Source organism: Meles meles, chromosome 2 (assembly GCF_922984935.1).
Source record: "Meles meles chromosome 2, mMelMel3.1 paternal haplotype, whole genome shotgun sequence".
Lineage (NCBI taxonomy): Eukaryota > Metazoa > Chordata > Mammalia > Carnivora > Mustelidae > Meles > Meles meles.
In genome coordinates, this window is record NC_060067.1 from 163,108,881 (window position 1) to 163,129,389 (window position 20,509).

A 20,509-nucleotide genomic window follows, 5' to 3' on the forward strand; every position below is an offset into this window, starting at 1 on the left:
TATTGAACATGTTAATAAATGTTATTTAATCTCCCATGTATTTGTGTTCTTTCCACTGTTTTCTAGTTTCATGCCATTATGGTCAGGAAATTTGCATGATATGATTTCAGTCTTTTTGAATTTGGTAGGATTTCTTTGTGGCCTAACATATGATCTGTTCTGGAGAATGTACCCTTTGCAACTGAGAAGAATGTGTATTCCACTGTTTTGGGGGTGGAATGTTCTGAAATAACTTTTAGATCCATCTGGTCCAATGTATTACTCAAAGCCACTATTTCCTTGTTGATTTTCTGTCTGGTTGATCTATCCATTGATATAAGTGGGGTGTTAAAGTCCTGTACTTACTACTGCATTACGATATTTTTTTTCCTTCTATGTCTGTTAATAGTTCCATAGGTGCTCCAAATAAATATTTGCCGTTATTATATCCTCTTGTTGCATTGTTCCCTTTATCATTATGTAATGTCCTTTGTTGCTTGTTACAGTCTTTGTTTTAAATTCTATTTTGTCGGGGCGCCTGGGTGGCTCAGTGGGTTAAAGCCTCTGCCTTCAGCTCCGGTCATGATCACAGGATCCTGGGATCGAGCCCCGCATCGGGCTCTCTGCTCAGCAGGGAGCCTGCTTCCTCCCTTCTCTCTCTCTGCCTCTCTCTCTCTCTGCCTACTTGTGATCTCTGTCTGTCAAATAAATAAATAAAATCTTTAAAAAATAAAAAATAAATTCTATTTTGTCTAAGCTATAAGTTTTGCTACCCTAACTTTCTTTTCACTTCCATTTGCATGGTAAATGATTTTCGATTCCTTCACTTTCTTTTTTTTTTTTTTTTTAAGATTTATTTATTTGAGGGGCGCCTGGGTGGCTCAGTGGGTTAAAGCCTCTGCCTTCGGCTCAGGTCATGATCCCGGGGTCCTGGGATCGAGCCCCACATTGGGCTCTCTGCTTGGCAGGGAGCCTGCTTCCTCCTCTCTCTCTACCTGCCTCTCTGCCTATTTGTAATATCTGTCTGTCAAATAAATAAAATATTTAAAAAAAAAAAAAAAAGATTTATTTATTTGAGAGGGTGAGTGAGCAGGGGGAGGGGCAGAGGAAGAGAGAGAATCCTCAAGCAGAGGCTCCCCGCTGAGTGTACAGTCTGACATGGGGCTCAATCCCAAGATTCTGAGATCATGACCTAATTTTAAGAGTTGGATGCTTAACTGACTGCACCACCCAGATACCGCTCCACTTTCAAACTGCATGTGTCTTTAGGTCTTAAATGAGTCTCTTGTAGGCAGCATATAGATGTTCTTGCTTTTTTGTCCAGTCAGTCAGCCTATATCTTTTTTTTTTTAAAGATTTATTTATTTATTTATGAGAGAGAAAATGAGCAGTGGGGGAAGGGCAGAGGGAGTGGGAGAGAAAGTCCTCAAGCAGACACCGTGCTGAATGTAGATTGTGAAGCTGGGCTCAATCCCAGGACCCTGAGATTATGACCTGAACCAAAAACAAGAATTGCTCGCTCAACTGCCTGAGCCACCCAGGCACCCCAGCCTATATCTTTGATTGTAGTATTTAGTGTATTTACATTCAAAGTAATTATTGATATGTATGTACTTACTGCCATTTTATTACTTGTTTTACAGTTGTTTTTGGAGTTCTTCGTTTCCTTTTTTCTGTTGCTCTCTCCTTTGTGGTTTGATGGCTTTCTTTAATGATTTACTTGGATTCCTTTCCCTTAATTTTTTGCATATCCATTACAGGTTTTTGATTTGTGGTTACCAGTAGGTTCATATATAACATCTTATGTGTACAGGTATCTGCATAAGGTTGGTGGTTGCTTAAGTTTGAACCCATCTTAAATGCACTACATTTTTTACTCACCCCACCCTGTCCCTAACACACAAACACACACATTTTGTGTAGATGGTGTCATATTTTATCCTTTTATTTTGTGAATCCCTTGATTTATTTTTATGGGTATCACTGGTTTTAACGCTTTGGTGTTTTAACTTCCTTACTGGCTTTATAAGTGATTCATCTACTACTTTTATTATATTTGCATTTACCTGTGAAATTTTTTCCTTTCCTAATTCTCTTACTCCTGATAATGTCCTTTTTTTTTTTTTTTTTTTTTTCCATTTGAAGAATTGCCTTTAACATTTCTTGTAAAGCTGGTTTAGTGGAGATGAACTGCCTTCTACTTTCATTTGTCTGGAAAATATTCTTTCCTTCTATTCCTCATGATAGCCATGCTGGGAAAAACATAACTGGCTTTTAGCACTTTTAGACATAAATATTTCATGCCACTCCTTTCTGGCCTCCAGTGTCTGCTGAAAAATCAGCAGATTACCTTATGGGGTTTCCCTTGTATATAACTTTTTTTCTTGGTGCTTTTAAATTCTCCCTTTATCACTACTTTTTGCCATTTTCATTATTATGTCCCTTAGTGTGAACCCTCACAGGTTGATTCTTTTGAGGTCTCTGTGCCTCCTAGATATGGATTTCTCTTTTATTCCCCAGATTCAAGTTGTTTGCAGCTATTGTTTCTGGAAACAAATTTTATGTCTCTTCTCTTTCCGAGATCTGTGTAATGCATATGTTACTACACTTAAGGTCACTGAGTTCCCTTAACATAGTTTAATTTTTTTATTCTTTTTTCTTTTTGCTGTTCATCTTGGTTAACTTCCATTACTCTGTCTCCATCTCACTGATCCATTCTTCTGCTTTCTCTGGTCTACTGTTTATTCCCTCTAGTTGTATTTTTAATTTCAGTTCTTCATCTATGATTGGTTCTTTTATATTTTCTCTCTCTTTGTTAAGGGTCTCACTGAGATCCTTCACTCTCCTTAGATCTAGTAACTCTATGATCATTTCTTTGAATTCTCTATCAGGCATCTAGCTTATTTCCATTGCATTTAGCTCTTTTGCTGTGATTTTGTCCTATCCTTTCATTTGGGACCTATTCCTCTGTTTCCTCATTTTGTCTAACTCTCTGTATCTGTTTCCATGTATTACAAGAATCAGCTCTGTCTCCTGCTCTTAAAAGTAGTGGCCTTAGGAAGAGGAGGTCCTGTAGTGGCCTGTAGTTCAATGGTCCTTGTTCACCAGAACCAGGCACTTTGGGCAGAGGTGTCTCCCATATGTGTTGCATGTGCCCTACTGTTGTGATTGAGCTGCTTTTGCCTTCAGTCTGGTTGGTTGCTTCAGTGCATTTTCCTTGTGGGCAGGGTTTGGTCCCTGTGCTATTAAGTGCCAATCTGGGGCCACCTTGGGCTTATAGTTGGGTCAGACCAGATGCCAGCCCCCAGCCTGTTGCTGGTGCTACAGTCACACCTAACTGCAGGGTACTCTCCCTGTGCTGTCACCTTGGGAACTTTGGATAACAGTTACAATCTATTTTACCTGGGTGCACAACACAGAGAACCAGAGACATTTATCTTCATATTATCAACTTTCCGTCTGGTTAATATTTTTAGTATTTAAAATGCAATCATTGGGGCACCTGGGTGGTTCTGTTGGTTGAGTGTCTCCCTTCAGCTCAGGTCATGGGATCCAATGATCCCATGATGAAGTCCTGCATTGGGCTCCCTGCAGGGAGCCTACTTCTCCCTCTCCTTCTGCTCTTCCCTCTCCTTGTGCTCTCTCGCTCTGTCAAATGGATAAATAAAATCTTTTTTTTTTTTAAAGTTAAAAAATAAAATAGAGTCATCTCTTAGTTATTTTGTCCTTCCAGGTCCTCATTTATCTTCCCACTCAATCTGAGCTTCTGTACTACCTTGTATAAATGCAAAGACAGAGATGGGAAAGTATGTGTGCATTTCTCAATTTTCTGTGATTTGAAATGATCTGTAGCATATTTCCCTTTCCATAGAATTGACTGTGGGGTAAATGGAATTGCACTTATAAAATACAATTTTTTTGTTAGGTATGGCAGTAACATAACTTGATCAACCTTAGGATTTTAGAAATCTTCACTATTCTGGTTTTTTGTTTGTTTGTTTTAAATATTTTTATTTATTTATTCAACAGACAGAGATCACAAGTAGGCAGAGAGAGGGGGGAAACAGGCTCCTCACTGTGCAGAGAGCCCGATGTGAGACTTGATCCCAGGACCCTGAGATCATGACCTGAGCCAAAGGCAGAGGCTTAACCCACTGAGCCACCCAGGTGCCCCAATTCACTGTTGTAGTTTTAATGACAACTACAATTGTCATTTATATAGTGCCTTACATTTTTGTTTGTATGTGCCTTACAGTTTTTAAGACAGCTTTACATTCATCATCTACTTTGTCACAATTTGTGAAGTTCTGATGTTAATGTCACCTTTATAGCTTCCTGCCTTATCCATTTGCTGTTGAAGTTCCGATCTGATGACATTGAATCCTCAGAGATAAATTAACATAATTTAAATTCTAACATATTTTCTAGTTTTTTATTAGTTTTTTTTTTACTAGTTTTTTTTTCCTAGTTTACTATTTACTAGTTTTGTATTTTCCACTATAATTTGGGTGTTCAGGGTTGTCCATGTTGTGTAGTAGTGGTTGGTACAGAAAGACCCAACAAAAATTTGTAGTGTTTTGCAGCCAGATGATGCCCGGAACTACTGGCCTTAGTATTCTTACCTTTGAAATGAAGGTAGTAATAGCAGGATTGAACATCAAGAATTTTGTTGATTCCTACAGAAATAAGGAAGAGAAATCCCTACCCCTGACAAGTTATGCCTTCTTTACCCATACATTTCAGCTCTCATGTCACACCCAGGGCTGTTCTGAAAGTAGAAGTAGGATGTCACAGTTGACTCTCCCAACTCTTTAATCTATACTCTTAACGTTTTGTGTAAAGTAGGTGTATTATTATTAATTGGGCTATTCTTTCTTTTAAAACGGTTCTTTTAAGAGAACTATTTCGGGGGCACCTGGATGGCTCAGTGGGTTAAGCCTCTGCCTTCAGCACAGGTCATGATCTCAGGGTCCTGGGATTGAGGCCCGCATCAGGCTCCCTGCTCAGCAGGGAGCCTGCCTCCCCCTCTCTTTCTGCCTCCCCCTCTGCCTACATGTGACCTCTCTCTCTGTCTGTCCAATAAATAACTAAAATCTTTTTTTAAAAAACTATTTCTTAAAATAGTTCTCAATTCTTTTTGGGTCTAGTGGGGAAAGTCTTCATTGTAAACAGAAAATAATTGATGGTGAATGTATGGAATTGAGTTTCCACCCCTTGTCTATCTTTTCTTTTACTGTTTGAGCCAATTTTTTCTTGCCCAAACAAAATTCTGAATGTTAAAACATGAACTTCTCTCTTTTCCTTGCCAGTGTGCAAATCTCCAAGGAGTCAAGATGCTCTGTTCTAATGCAGAAGGAGCATCCTTGAAACTGTGTAATTTTGAAGATCCTTCTGGTCTTAAAGCCAATTTAGAAGGTGAGTTTCTATCTATAATTACACTGTCTAAGGGAAAAACAAACCATGAAGTAAAAAGCCCAACAAAATAAGTCATGACCACTATAGGAAGATACAGATTTCTTCTGTCCTCATACTTAAAGAATGAGCAAAAGAGTAAATTCTGTCTTGGTCTCAGTCATATGTTAGGCAAGAAGTTAGGGAAAATCCAGCCTTTGATCATGAATAAGGCTTTAGTTGGAGCATTAAATACCAGCATCTCAAACTTGGAAACTAAACAGCATACTCTTACACAGACTAAAATGAATTTCAGTTTGCACAAAGCCAGGCAGCTTTTGTCATTGTGATTTAATGTTTTGTTCATGAATGCCTGGTGACTGTTGTGTCAGTGAACTGGTCACTTGGTTTAGTTGCAGGTTAGGGACACAGGGTACTTCCCTTCCTTATAACCTTCCAGAGGCTGCTGTAAAAATGCTACTTATATAAGACTGAATTGAATCCTTCCCTCAAAAATATCAACTAAACATTTTTCATTCATAGTATAAGGAAACAGTTTTTTTAACAGTGAACTCTTTGTGTGTGTGGAACTTGGTTGAAAGACTGAGATTTATGGTTCATAGAGTTCTTTCCAAAAGTTAAAGGAGCCTGTCATCATTCACCTCCATTAAGTCATCCTGTGGTTTTTTGAAGATAGAGGACTATAAATATTTTTAAGTTCAACTACTCCCTAAATATGTTCACTTTAGGTGCTAATCTGAAAGGTGTGGATATGGAAGGAAGTCAAATGACAGGAATTAACCTGAGAGTTGCTACTTTAAAAAATGCAAAGTTGAAGAACTGTAACCTTAGAGGAGCAACTCTGGCAGGAACGGATTTAGAGGTGAGTCACCAATTTCTTAAGAGTTTTTGTGAATCCACAGTTACCGAGTATCTCATGAAAATTTATTGAAATCAGAAAGTACTTGTCTGGTAAAAACCGGCAGGTAGCATGCCAGCACGCTGGAGGGATGTTTTCTTATTGATTGCTTGTTTCAACAAATTTGAACCCCAAAGCAGGGTTCAGTTACCCAAGTTCTAGATGCCAGTCTCAGCTTTGGAGATTCATCTGACATTCACTCTAAGTTGATTTTCTTTCTCTTTTCCTTGGGTCTCCTTCAGGTAGATCAGTTTTGATGGTTGTCTTTATTAATCTAATTTATTGTGGATTTTTTTTTTTAAGATTTTTATTTATTTGACAAAGAGATAGCACAAGCAGGGGGAGCAGCAGGCAGAGGGAGAAGCAGGCTCTCCGCTGAGCAAGGAGCCCAATGTGGGGCTTGATCCCAGGATATTGAGATCGTGATCCAAGCTAAAGGTAGACGCTTAACCGACTGAGCCACCCAGGAGCCCCTCATTGTGTTTTTCTTAAGTTTTAATTCCAAGCAGAATTGAATGGGGTCAGATTATTTTTTTAACTACTTGAGAAATTTAAAAGATATCCAGGTTTGAAATCAAGTTCAAAGAAAGCCTGTTCTAAACAGGAATCATGTTCATTTTGAATCTCAACTTGAGATTTTAATTTTGTCCACGTATCTTTCATCAGAATTCTGTATGTTGTCTTAACTTGCAAATGCAGCTAGCAGACCTAAGGGCTATTGATCAGACTCTAGTGTTGTCCAATAGCACTTCTTGCAATGCTAGACAGGTTCTAAATCTGTTTAGTACAGTAGCAACCAGCCCCTGTGGCTGTTGAGCACTTGAAATATGGCCAGTGCAACTGAGAAATGGATTTTTAAATTTTATCTCATTTTAATCCATTTAAATATAAGTAGCCATGGGGCGCCTGGGTAGCTCAGTGGGTTAAAGCCTCTGCCTTCGGCTCAGGTCATGATCCCAGGGTCCTGGGATCGAGCCCCACATTGGGTTATCTGCTCAGCAGGGAGCCTGCTTCCTCCTCTTTCTCTCTCTGTGGGCCTCTCTGCCTACTTGTGATCTCTGTCTGTCAAATAAATAAAATCTTTATAAATAAATAAATAAATATAAGTAGCCACATGTGGCTGTTGCCATCATATTGAACAGTATAGCCCTATCCCAGAAAATCTGGCCTATATTAGACTGGAGAGAATAGTAGGTCAAATTTGGCTTGTTTGGGGAGTAGGAGAAGAATAAATGAAACAAGATGGGATTGGGAGGGAGACAAACCATAAGTGACTCTTAATCTAACAAAACAAACTGAGGGTTGCTGTGGGGGGCGGCTGGAAGAGGGGGAGGGGGTTATGGACATTGGGGAGGGTATGTGCTATGGTGAGTGCTGTGGAGTGTGCAAACCTGACGATTCACAGACCTGTACCCCTAGGGATAAAAATATATGTTTATAAAAAAATAAAAAATAAAAATTTTTTTAAAGTTTGGCTTATTTTTTTTTTCTTTTAATGTTTTTGCCTGTTCTCTTGATAGATGTTGGCAACAGAGTAGCAGGCCCTATTAAACTTAAATGCAAAAATAATCAGCCTAAAGCCAAAAGTATAAACCTATTATAAGCACAGTTATTTAATTTTTTATTATTTGGTACTGTCAGACCAAAGATGATGATCCCCCCACCCTTGGTTTTAGTTAGCCATGTAGTCAAAGCCTTCCTGATTGCAACTGATTGCAAAGACTAATCAGGTTGACTGTTGAAGGGCAGCTGGTGACATTCTGTCCTAAATGGTTATGTGTCGTCGCCCAACATCTCCAGGGACTTATCCAAAATCTGTCTCATCTGTCACTGTGATGGCAAGAGAAATTTAAAAACAACTTCCAGGGGTGCCTGGGTGGCTCAGTTGGTTAAGCGACTGCCTTCAGCTCAGGTCATGATCCCAGAGTCCTGGGATCGAGTCCCGCATCAGGCTCCCTGATCCTTGGAGAGTCTGCTTCTCCCTCTGACTTTCTCCCCTCTCATGCTCTCTCTCACTGTCTCTCTCTCAAATAAATAAAATCTTTAAAAAAAAAACAACTTCCAATTGTGGTGGTAGTTAACTGTTGTATACATTTATTAAAACTCATTGAACTGTGCATATAATTTGGGATTTTAAAAAAAAAAAAAAAGGCAGTTCCCTGCTATAAAAAAGTTCAGGTTGAGGAAAGGCAAAATCTCTTACATAATTTAATTTTGTAAGTAAAATCTCTTGCTCAGATGTTTTTTAATGATGTTTCCCAGCCCTGCTCAGGCCTTTTGTTGTTGTTGTTGGATTGTAGTAAATTTGCACAGATAAAATTTATTACATTAGATTAGTTATGTAATTTATTACATTAGATTAGATGGGTTTTAAATGACTGATTCTTAAATATATGAACAGAAGAGACATGCTTCCTCTTTAACCTTTGTTTATCTCTATTTGTTCCATATCTCTATTTGTGATGGTCAGCCTGAGCATCACCTAGAGAAAACAAATCCAATAGAAGAAAATCTGACTTTCTTCCTAAAACAGAAGTTTTCCAGAAATAACTGATTTTTTATGATAACATGAGTTTTATGATAACATCATTTTGAGAGGGAGCAGAGAAGGCCTTCACCCTGCACCCGAATTTCGTGAATATTGGTTTTGTCTTGCAGAATTGTGATCTGTCTGGCTGTGATCTTCAAGAAGCCAACCTGAGAGGTTCCAACGTGAAGGGAGCTATATTTGAAGAGATGCTGACACCCCTGCACATGTCACAAAGTGTCAGATGAGAATTTCAGCGCTGAAGGAAGAAGTCCAAGATGCAAAATATTTTCCTTATCAGTTTTTTTCTCCACCCACTCAGTTGTCTAGAAGAAATAACACTGTAAGAGAATTTAAAAAAAAAAAAAAACAAAACATTTAAAGGATTATGCTTGTTCTCAGCGGTGCATAAAGGAAAAAAGTGACTTTTTTCCACATTCTGGTTTTAATGGAGAAGCGCTCATGTAATAGATGTAGGGAAGCTAGATTAGCTTGCTGCCTTTTGAGTGGAGGTAGGGGGATTTTCCTGGCTTTATGACCAGGAATAGGATCCATTATATTTGCTTTTAAATAGGCATGATGTGGAAATACCATCTTGGTTTGAAATGTACTTGAGGATTTTAATTTATGAAAAGCACAACATATGCAATTATATTTATTGAATCTTTAGATGCAGTATGGACATTTAAATTGTTAAACTTTATGAAAATTTTGCAGAGTTCAGGTTTATTAATAGCTTTAGTGATGTACTCCCCTACTTTAAATACCTGTCACGCTGTGTGAATATGGTGAGATCAAATTCCCCAGGGCTCTCTTTTCAGGTTCATTTTTATCATGTTTATTTTTTAGAACAAAGCAGTAGCTTAGTTAAATCCTCAGTTCTTACTGATTGAGACAGAGTGAAAGAAAAGACATCATTATCAGCTCAAGTTAAGGTGGAATTCTCCAGATGGACAGTCTCCAGATGGACAAAGAATTACCTATTGCTACAGCTTTTAAATGAGCATCATTAGAATTTCATTCAAAGCAGATTCCACTCAACGCCAGACCAGGCAATTTTATCAATTTACACTACTCGCCTTGTTTCCTCCTGTATAGTCAAAATAAGCATAGGAAGATATGTCAGAACCAAAAAACCAAGGTGCATTATTTATATTAATTTAATTCAAATGCCAAATAGTTTAAACAGGGCCAGTTTAGAAATAGGCATAAATCCCAGTCCACTGCAATCCAGGCTATAAATAAAATATGAATGAATATGGCAGTCATCTTTTGAACATCACCATAACTGCAGTTAAAACCCTACAGTGGGGAATGAGGGGATTTTAAACTGACAGTTTGATTATAGCCACCAAAAAACTGAAATAAGTGTAAAGGCATTTGGCTGGTCCAAGATGTAATACCAATCAGCACCTCTCTTTGACTTCTAGTTTCTGGTTTCATTTAAATCAATTCTAGCCTGATTTTCTCAAGTCCTCAACTCTGTGGTAGCAGAGACAGGGCCCCTACTCCTTACCAGTAACCCGTGTCCTTTTGTCTGCCCCAAGAACAGGGATATAAGCTGTGTCCAAATAGGTTCTGAATTCTGCAGACTCATCAGATTGAAGCAATGAATCATTCAAAACTACTTTGTCTCCTCTGGGAGAATGACATGTCTTCAATATTTACGTAGCTTCTTCTATATATACATATGCAAAGCTTTCCTTAACAGTAAAGGGTACAATATGCATAGTGGGAGATCAGACCTTTACACGTGAGGGAAAGCAACTTCAAGAAATGAATTATTTTCTTTGCTTTATTATTTTTACCAAGACAGAGAAGTATTGTATTGAGAGATATCTATTTTCATAATCAATATTTGCCTAAATTATATTTAAATCATTTCACTCTGTACTATATATTTTCAATAATTATAGAACATGTTGTTCATCCACTTAAGGGTACCTCTGTAGACATAACTTAAAACTGCAGAAGAATCCGAAAGAGCTGAACGTGGTATGCTTAGAAACTGCATATTTTGGATCTAATGTATACTGCATTAATAAATGATGTGAAATGTTGAAAAGGAGTTTCTTGTCATGTTTTTGAAAATCAGCACTTGTAATTTGCTTACATTTCTTCACCATATGTTGATGACCGCCCCAAGGGTAGGGTTGGAAAAGAAAATGCAACATTATGATTAAACAGATTAGTCTCTTTGAAAGTGCCGTTCAGGCAAATTTACTTTTTTTTTTTTAAAGATTTTATTTATTTATTTGACAGACAGATCACAAGTAGGCAGAGAGGCAGGCAGAGAGAGACGAGAGAGGAGGAAGCAGGCTCCCCGCCGAGCAGAGAGCCCGATGCGGGGCTCGATCCCAGGACCCCGGGATCGTGACCTGAGCCGAAGGCAGAGGCTTCAACCCACTGAGCCACCCAGGCGCCCCAGGCAAATTTACTTCTTAAAGTGTGATTATTTTATGACCCCTCTTTTTAAAATCCACCATGCTAACAACACAAAGAGATCTCATTAATTCTGAAAAGACAAGACTGCCTTCCAGTAATACTTCGAGTTAATTTGAGTTACTCTTCAGCTGATGAACATTACAAGTTAGCTTTATTAGGTTAAGAACATGTTCCCCCAAACATTCTCACCTAACACCTGGGAGAGAGGATTTTGAGGGAGGAGTTTCAAAATAGTAAAACATATTAAACCTAGTGATGAAACATCTCTTCACGGGTAAAAATACAGGTCGGGGTGGGAGACTAGAAAAAGGTTAAAGCTAAATTAACAGATTACCAACATGGATAAAATTCGGTACTTGTGTAATTACTCAGGTATTAGGTTGTAATATTATCTAGTTCTTCTAATTACAGTTTCAAAAAAATTTTAGTGGGAAATATTGCAGATTCATTTTCTTACAAAGGTTACTATCAAAAACCAGGACTTGGAATATTTTCTCCAGTTGCTCATTTCATGAACTGGTGACTTACACTGTAAATCTACCCCCATGTTAGCTTCAAATCATGTTTAATGGAAAGCCCTAGAATTTCATTAAATTTCCAAGGAGGTATTATCTTTAAAAGGTACACCTCTGTGAAGAAAAGTGGTTACATTTTCTGCACAAAGCACCTTAATGCAAGGATTAATTCTCTGAAAGCCTTTCACAACTTACAACTATGCCAGCAGGAGTTCACCATGGATTCCTCCTGCTGAGATTTTACATTAGGCAAGAAAGAGGGTTGTATCCATCACTCATCAAGATTACAGAGTCATTATTGTAACACTTTAATAGTTTTGATAATGTTGAAAGTGAAACCATTTTCCCTCTAAAGCCATACACTTTAAGATCTGGAAATTTCTAAATTGAGAAAAAATTTATGACAACCATAAAATCCATGATAAATGGTCTATCCTTGGAACTATGAAAAGCTTAGAAGTTTGTCACTAAACATCGAAATTCCATTAACTGCATGTTTGATCTCTTGTTTGATACTGTAGGAAATGAATCTGGCCTTTGCCCTTGGGCTCTATGTGCCCTAAGAATATGACACAGATTTGGCATAAAGCATACTGTATGTATTTATATACTATGTGGCTGTGTTCATCCCAAAATTTCAAAACATGTTTCAAAAGTTTAATACCAACCGAGAGAAATAAGCTACAAGAAATCCACTGATGCATAACCAAAGATAAGTGCTTAACATGAAATAAGGGTCAGATGCCTTACCTCCCATTTTCTTAGTCCTGACCAATGACCACATCTGCTTACATAACACTGTTAGAAGCACACCTCTTTCAGCAAATGGGAAATCTGTTGGAGAATTTGAACACTATTCAAACATAATGAACTCCTGTTGAAAAAGAGCCTCTCATTACCTTTGTATTACAGTGAGATGAGATAACTTTCATGTCAAATGGCTCTTAAATTATTCAGTGTCTAAGGAAATAATTAAAATAAATGAAATTAATCACTTTGTTTTTTTTTTCTTTAAATTCCCCTCTGTCTGCAATTATACTTGAAAGCTTATCTCCTTCTCTACCCTATCATGAGACTCTGACAATCACCACAGAAATGGCTGAGGAAAGCACAGAGTTAAGTTGCCCTCCACATTGCTCTTTATGCTGACATCTTGCAAATGTAGTTGTTCCAGAAGACACTGGGCAATGACTGATTGGTTTAGATCCTACCTGAGGAGACACTGCCAATCCCAGCTCTAAAATGAATATTCCAGTCATTTTTAACCTTTTACAACTTAGCTGATGTAACAGGTCTCACAATTGTACAGGAAGATTTAATTCTGTGTCTGATAAAACATATCTTTGGGGCGCCTGGGTGGCTCAGTGGATTAAGCCGCTGCCTTCGGCTCGGGTCCTGATCTCAGGGTCCTGGGATCGAGCCCCGCATCGGGCTCTCTGCTCTGCGGGGAGCCTGCTTCCTCCTCTCTCTCTGCCTGCCTCTCTGCCTACTTGTGATCTCTCTCTCTGTCAAATAAATAAATAAAATCTTTAAAAAAAAACAAACATATCTTTGATGCAGAAATAGAGGAAGCATTAAGCCTAATCTGGTTTAAAGGTCCTGCTTTTTATTCATTCATTCATTTGAACTTAAACTTACTGAATGCTGACTAAATGCTAGGGATTTAACGGGCTTTTTTTTTTTTTTTTTTAATTCATTTGACAGACAGAGATCACAAGTAGGCAGAGAAGCAGGCAGAGAGAGGAGGAAGCAGGCTCCCTGCTGAGCAGAGAGTCCCATGTGAGGCTGGATCCCAGGACCCTGAGATCAGGACCTGAGCCGAAGGCAGAGGCTTTAACCCACTGAGCCACCCAGGCGCCCAGATTTAACGGGCTTTTAAATAAGATGGGCTCCTTGACTCTCCTGAGTTACAACCCAGGGGTAAATTAGGGGAAGACAATCACGTATTCAAATAAATGTAACAAAGAGTAATGGCTTTTTCTTTTGTAAATATATATACTGTGTAAATAAAATATCCCAATGGTTCACCACTGGGGTGGCACATCTATCTATGACATTTGGATAACAGTATCCACTTGGCAAGACTGTTGTAATGAGTGAGGTTGGTCTTATTCACAAGCCAGTTAACTCCTATTTCTCACTTTTGTGTTCCCACCGCCTTTAAGACAGTGATTTGCATATTTTAACTCAAGTATTCTACTGAAATGAGCCAACTGTCCACCCCCCAGGTGGTCTTGGGCTTGGTGTACTTGAACTACAATGTTTCTCCCTAACATTGTGATGCTACAGAAGGCTTTCCAGGTAAGGAAGGAACCTGATGGGAGGAGACAGGGGAATTTTCAGACTCACATAATCTACTTTAGAGTCCTATATGGATGCAGGTATAGTGCCAATAATCACTTCTTAGTATTTATAAATCAGCTCTGCTTACAAATGAAGAATTGAAGAGCTGAGACCAGTTCCCAGGCATCCTGACTCAACTTCTTTCTATAATTATTACATGGCCTCCTTTGTGAAAGCTTTACAGTTTGCATTTAACATCACTTAATTGAATGACAGCCATTTTCCCTCAGCTCTGGATAGGTCTATCAGTTTCCTCAAGAGAATCTAAACTGGCTAGATTTTAATCTCTGAATTGTGTTCTCAGCTATAAAAGTCTTAGCTAAGGTTTTAATGGCCAAGATTTAAGTAAATTTCATAGAGACACCAGTAGGTGTTCCAATTACATACACCATTAAAGAGCTTTATGTGAATAGGATTAAAAAATTACAATTAAAAAAACCCCATAGTCCAGGTGCAGTGTAATTTACCAGCAGGAAAGATTTCAGTACTGAAAGAGTTTCATATAAAAAGGAAGCTAAGAAAATGAAAAATCACAGAACTCTACAAACTCAAAAAGCAGCTCGGGATTCTTTTGGCTTCTTGTCCGCAAACAGGTAAAACAGCTTTTCTATTTCTAGCACTTGTTTGAGACTACATGCTTTTGTCTGTCTGTAGGGCATTTTTCACCCAAAGGGCTAAATCCAAGAAACCTTGACCTTCGTGGTCCTTGTTACCGGGGGCCACAGAGATCCAGCCTTTGGGGAATAAATTACCACAGCTCATTGACTAGTATTTGATTTTTGTCTTTAGCCTCTTTCCCATGTTACATTTCCAAATGTAACTTGAAGACTTGGTGAGAATACCTCCTATAAGTAGCTAATTCAAGGCCGCCTTGGCCACGGAGGCATATGGTCTGCGGCTTGGTACTTTGAGAGGTGTTCAGTTCTCTCTCACATTCACAGATGGTCCGGCCAGCACTTACGACAGGAAAGACACTCAGCAAAATGTAATTAGTGCCACAGTGTATGCATTTAATGTCCTACAACTTTATATTAGCCAGAGATTCCTAGAAGGATCTACCTTTCCAAGCCGATGGCCCAATTCTCTTTATCTCAGGAACTGGTAAACAGTTGGAAACTGGAATCTGGGGTCGGGGGAGGTGCGGGGGGGGGGTGTGGAGATGTTAAGGCAAAAAGGTGAACTTGGTAAGGGAAGGAATCAGGGAGTTTGGATAACCAAATAAATACTAAAAATAAAAGCAGACTCACTTGGTAAGAAAACGTATTAAGCATGGAAGTTCCAAGTACTGCCTTTATCTCCTGTGGCTATGACACCAGAGGCAAGCACATGGGGATGTGTGTTTCACGTCTATGTGTGAAAGCAGGCAGCTGGCACTTCTGCCTCCTATAGACTTAACATAGAGACATCAGGCTTCTCACCAAAAAGGTCTTGACTTTTTGCTCAACCCAGTCCAGGTCTGTTCTCACTGTTGCATTGATGTCCCTTAGAATGGGGCCAATTCCAAAACTTGTCGCTGGTCTTCTCCTGCTGATGTTATGTGTGATGGGCTGCTCCGGCCAACACTGGTCCTATGGACTGCGTCCTGGGGGGAAGAGAAATGCTGAAAATTTGATTGATTCTTTCCAAGAGGTAAGGCTCTTTCATCATCAAAGTAAGATGTGGCTTATGTCGTTCGGTCTACAGTAACATTCTGTGTGTGCCCCCAAAGTGTGCTATGCTGGGCTCCATGGACTGTTGGTATTCTGGGGGACATGAGACACGTGCAAAGGCAAGTCCCATCCCTGCTTTCTATCCAGATAGGAACAGTTCCAAGAGAATATGGCAACAGGTGTGAAGGAGCGGGTTGTACTCTGAATATCTAGAATTGCCAAAGGAGTTCAAAACGGTGGGATGGACCCAAGGTCTCCAGAGGAAGATGATTCCTTGGGATTGAGAAAGAAAATCTTAGAACTTCTGCTTATTATTTTCCTTATTTTGTCTTTTAAAAGTATCTATGATACTAGGCCGTGTACATTTTCATAGTTCATAAATAAGTATTCTTATCAAGGATGCATCATGCCTTATCATTTCTTTTTACTGAAATGGGCATTTAGGCAAAGAACTTGGAAGCTGCTAGTGAGGAGGGGCTAGCAAGCTCAAGGACACAAAATATATACTGGAAAGTATCCTGAATTTGATTTCATATAAATTTATCTCAGTACGTGTATCAGGACTAACATAGGGTACTTGGTTTTTTAATCTACAATATGAGACTTCTTGGGGTCATGTAAGGATCACATGAAAGAGGTCTTAGATATTAGCTGGCTAATCCCCAAAATGATAGTGGATTAATAAACATACAGTCGTTATTGTTCTTAAATTAATGGGAAACAAACAGAACCTACAGGATGAGCGATTCGGGGCTGGGACACTTAACATAGTGATGACAAAAGGAAACTAGGGAAACTTAAAATAATTTATCTTTCTTTTTGGAGACATAAGAAAGATAATTTAGTATGAAATTAATTCATACTAAATTATCATACTAATTCATACTAAATTCATACTAATTCGGGCCATTCCAGATGGCCTGGAACCTGAAGTCTCCACAGATTATATATGTGAAGTAACTCTTATTTAACTACAACATATTTAGTAAAAATTGAAAATAAAAGTCACCCCTATTCATAACCAGAAGCTCCTAAACTTTTTGTAGACCATCCCTTCGTGAGGTTCAAAGTACTTCATTCTCATCATCTCTAGGGAGAAAATATACTCTCCTTACTACCAGTACCCCCAGAACACCCCACCCCTCTGTATAAATGCCTCAAGGGTGGATTTATGTTCATAAAGTCCCCGTCCCACAATTCCCTTGACCTCCCTCTCCACACACAGTTCTTGGTGGAAGTGGGAAATACCGTTCCATTCCATTTATCTCCATCATCAAGAATCACGTTCTTTTTTCTCAGCTAGCGGAAGAGCTTGATCAACCGGCAAAACCTCAGCGCTTGGAATGCACAATCCACCAGACCCGACCTCCCCTCAGGGACCTGAAAGGAGCTCTGGTGAGTCACAGCGGTAATGACATGGCGCTTTAGAGATGGAAAGGTCCTTGGTGCCACCTCCCAGGTTGTCCACTTGGGACAACCACCTCTCAGCCTCTGTGGGGCTTACCTTTCTGACTGCCTGAATTCCTCCTGGGGTAGGGTCTCACTATTTTGGGACACCCTCTCTCAGTGGGTAGACAGTACTAACGCTTAGAACCTTTTTTCCATTAGATTGAAATCTCTCTGTAATCTTTATCCCCTAATCTTGGTTCTAGCCTTTGGGATGACTGTTACATTTCTTCCCACCGTTACGTGTCAGTTCTTCACATTCTTCACCACTGTCCCCCCCTCCCCCCACTCATCTAATCTAGGCTAATCCTCACCCCTCCACGGTATTCCTTAAGTCTTCACTAATGTTCTTGGTATGAAATGGCTTTTCCCTGGAAAAATGTACAAATCAAAAATGGTGCTCTAGTTTATTTTTCCCTTTTGGAATGAAAAATTCCAAACTAGTAAATTCATAATTCAGAGCCACATCTTTGATTTCCAGTCTTCTGACTGGATTCTAACCATCTCCAAATTCCCACCCAAAACGGGAATCTGCTAACCTCATGCAGGTTTTTTTTTTTTTTAAGATTTTATTTATTTATTTGACAGAGAGAGATACAAGTAGGCAGAGAGGCAGGCAGAGAGAGTGAGAGGGGGAAGCAGGCTCCCTGCTGAGCAGAGAGCCCGATGTGGGGCTTGATCCCAGGACCCTGAGATCATGACCTGAGCCGAAGGCAGCGGCTTAAACCACTGAGCCACCCACGCGCCCAGGTTTTTGATAACAAGAAAGCAAGTATGCAGAGCACTGAATATAGTTTGAATCTTGAGCTCACCATTGTACTCTCTGAGCTCCTGTGGTCCATTTGTTTGTAGCAGTTCAGGCCACTATAGTTGATTAGCTGCTCTGCCCAGGAGCAGGGAAAGCCTGAATAAATCATATACAAATACAAGCTGTAGCTTTCATGTTGTCCACTGACCTTGACTTCCACACCTCCAGTTCAACGAAAAAAAGCAGACAGACATCTTTTTGGCTTTCTGTGTCTACTCCTACTTACCACATAATAAAAATAACAGCAAGCAGTGACATTTCCCAAGCGTACCTTAGAAAGAAGGTATTGAGGCAAAAGCTGGGTTAAAAACAAACTGAGATCAGGGGGGCCTGCGTGGCTCAGTCGGTTGAGTGTGTCTACCTTTCGGTTTCAGCTCAGATGGTGATATCAGGGTCGTGCGATCAAGCCCCACATTGAGCTCCACGCTCTGCATGGAGTCCGCCTGTCCCTCTCCCTCTGCTCCTTCCCGTCTACCCCACTCGCTCAAGGGCTCTCTCTCTCTCTCTCAAATAAAATCTTAAAAACAAAACAAAACAAAAAAACTGAGATCAGACCTTTTTTCATCTCCTTCATATCTTATCCTTAAACTATTCATGTAGATCTTATGTTTATTAAACAAGTTAGAAATACAGGATCTGTTACATCTCTCTAGCCCTTTCTAGTGCACAAAAATAAACAGATCTATTCTTTCTATGTCAATATTTTAAGAAATTAAAAGATCAAAAGCATAGTGAAATTCAGCTAGTAAAACCAACTCTGACCTAATTTTTGCTCATGTACTTCTTAGGAAAGTCTGATCGAAGAGGAGACTGGGCAGAAGAGGACTTAAATCCGCTGAACCAGTCAGTCAGAGGGACTGGCAACACAAGTGCAATTCTGATATTGAAACTTGCGACTCGTTTAACATCTTTAAATTGTGCGAATTCCAGATATGCTTATGTTAAACTCATGTATTTATGGCAAAGTACAGTGTTGTGAATAAAGTGGCATAAATGTGAAGTTTTTCTCTAAGGCCGAACTCTGGTGGGGGAGGGTCCCTGTCCCTGCCCCAAGAACAGTCACCTACTGGGCCGGGCCCTGAAATCTGATTCAGCAACAGTTTTCTGTTGGGGTTGTAGCTTGATTTTTGACTATACTCCATAGAAGTGAGGTCACAGCCAAGCCTTCCCCTGTCTTGGGGTGCAGTTCCCTTCCCAGACTGCCTTGCATCTCTTTGGAGGTCAACTGGAACCTGAGAGGTTCTCTCCTCCGGAGAAAGTTGGCTGCGCTGGGCCCTCGGTCCAGTGTTCCTACTGCTGCACATGGTGTCCCTGCATTCACCACATCCAGTGGTGCACGCGGAGGCTTGGGACCAGGCCTGAAGGTAACAGCATTCATCTGTCAGCTCTTTTCGGTGCTCTCTCGGAAAAGGCTCTGGAGTATAAAATCTGCTGAAGACAGGATTCAGGTATTCCTGTGCACCCTGGTCAAATACTGTGGCCACCATTCAGCTCTCCACAGAGACCAGTGTCAGGCTTTGTGCGGGGACAGACGCATAAACGTTTTCATTAACCCTCACAGCGACTTTGGAAATTAGCTATTCTTGTCTTCCCTTTAAAAGGAGACTGGGGTTTAAGGGACTGCTCGGTTCCATTGGGGTACGGGGGCAGGGCTCCCATGTTGCGCTAGAAGAGCAGCGGATGGTATTAGACTCGAAAGCCAGTATGTACTTTAACTGGTTCTAGTGTGTTAGCTGGAGCTGAAAAGGGATCCTGGGGTCTCATGTGTCGACTTCATTTACTGGTGACCATTTCACTGTGGGGTCCCAGACACTATGAGATCAGTTCTCAATTATCCTCCCAACTTCCAAGTGACTATGAGACCATTTGAAAAACACTGATTTCAGGTAAATTGCCTGATGTCACAGTAACAAACTGAGCCCATATTCACATGGCAATGATCGAGGCCCTTTCCCTGTTTCACTCAAGACAGACAGAACCTTCCTCCTCTTCTCCCTGCCCCTCCACCTCAAAAAAGGGCCCCTGTAAAGAAATTTGAACTGGGATTGGAAACAGTCCACGGGAGAGAAAACATTCCTTTTTAAATACAGATCATCATAGTGCAATAGATTCCCCAAATATCTCCATTTGAAGAATCACTAAAGCTCAAAGAACTTTCTTGCTCCCACTTCAATAAAATTAGGCAGAGATATAGTTCACAACCTCTTCTGTGGAACAAAAAGCAAAACTGCCTATTTTCATTACACATACAAGGCAGGATGAGAGGCTTCCATCAGCCAATCGCTCAGTAACTTTCTTTTTGTTCCTAAAAACACCTTTTACAATCTTTACATCAGTTAATGCATTAAAAGAACAGGGCAACACACTTATTCTTTTTTGAGATTTTATTTATTTATTTGAGATACAGAGAAAGAGAGAGTGAGCGGGGAGCCCAACACGGGGCTCGATCCCAGGACCCGGAACTCATGACCCGAGCCTAAGGCAGTC

At 39.8% G+C, this 20,509-nt stretch overlaps 2 protein-coding genes across 2 annotated transcripts in view; both read left to right on the top strand.

Moving 5' to 3' along the window:
• KCTD9 (potassium channel tetramerization domain containing 9) overlaps positions 1-10,875 on the top strand; it is a 48,966-nt gene extending 38,091 nt beyond the window's left edge. The window contains exons 10-12 of the mRNA XM_045998583.1: positions 5,289-5,394; positions 6,120-6,253; positions 8,948-10,875. Coding sequence (XP_045854539.1) covers positions 5,289-5,394; positions 6,120-6,253; positions 8,948-9,064 — 357 coding nt within the window. The 3' untranslated portion in view covers positions 9,065-10,875. The remainder of the gene's footprint in view (positions 1-5,288; positions 5,395-6,119; positions 6,254-8,947) is intronic.
• A 4,720-nt stretch (positions 10,876-15,595) lies between these two features.
• GNRH1 (gonadotropin releasing hormone 1) lies at positions 15,596-18,852 on the top strand. Its single transcript, XM_045997431.1, has 3 exons — positions 15,596-15,748; positions 17,068-17,163; positions 18,811-18,852. The coding sequence occupies exons 1-3, from the start codon at positions 15,596-15,598 to the stop codon at positions 18,850-18,852; spliced, it is 291 nt and encodes a 96-aa protein (XP_045853387.1).
• Positions 18,853-20,509: the final 1,657 nt, after the last annotated feature.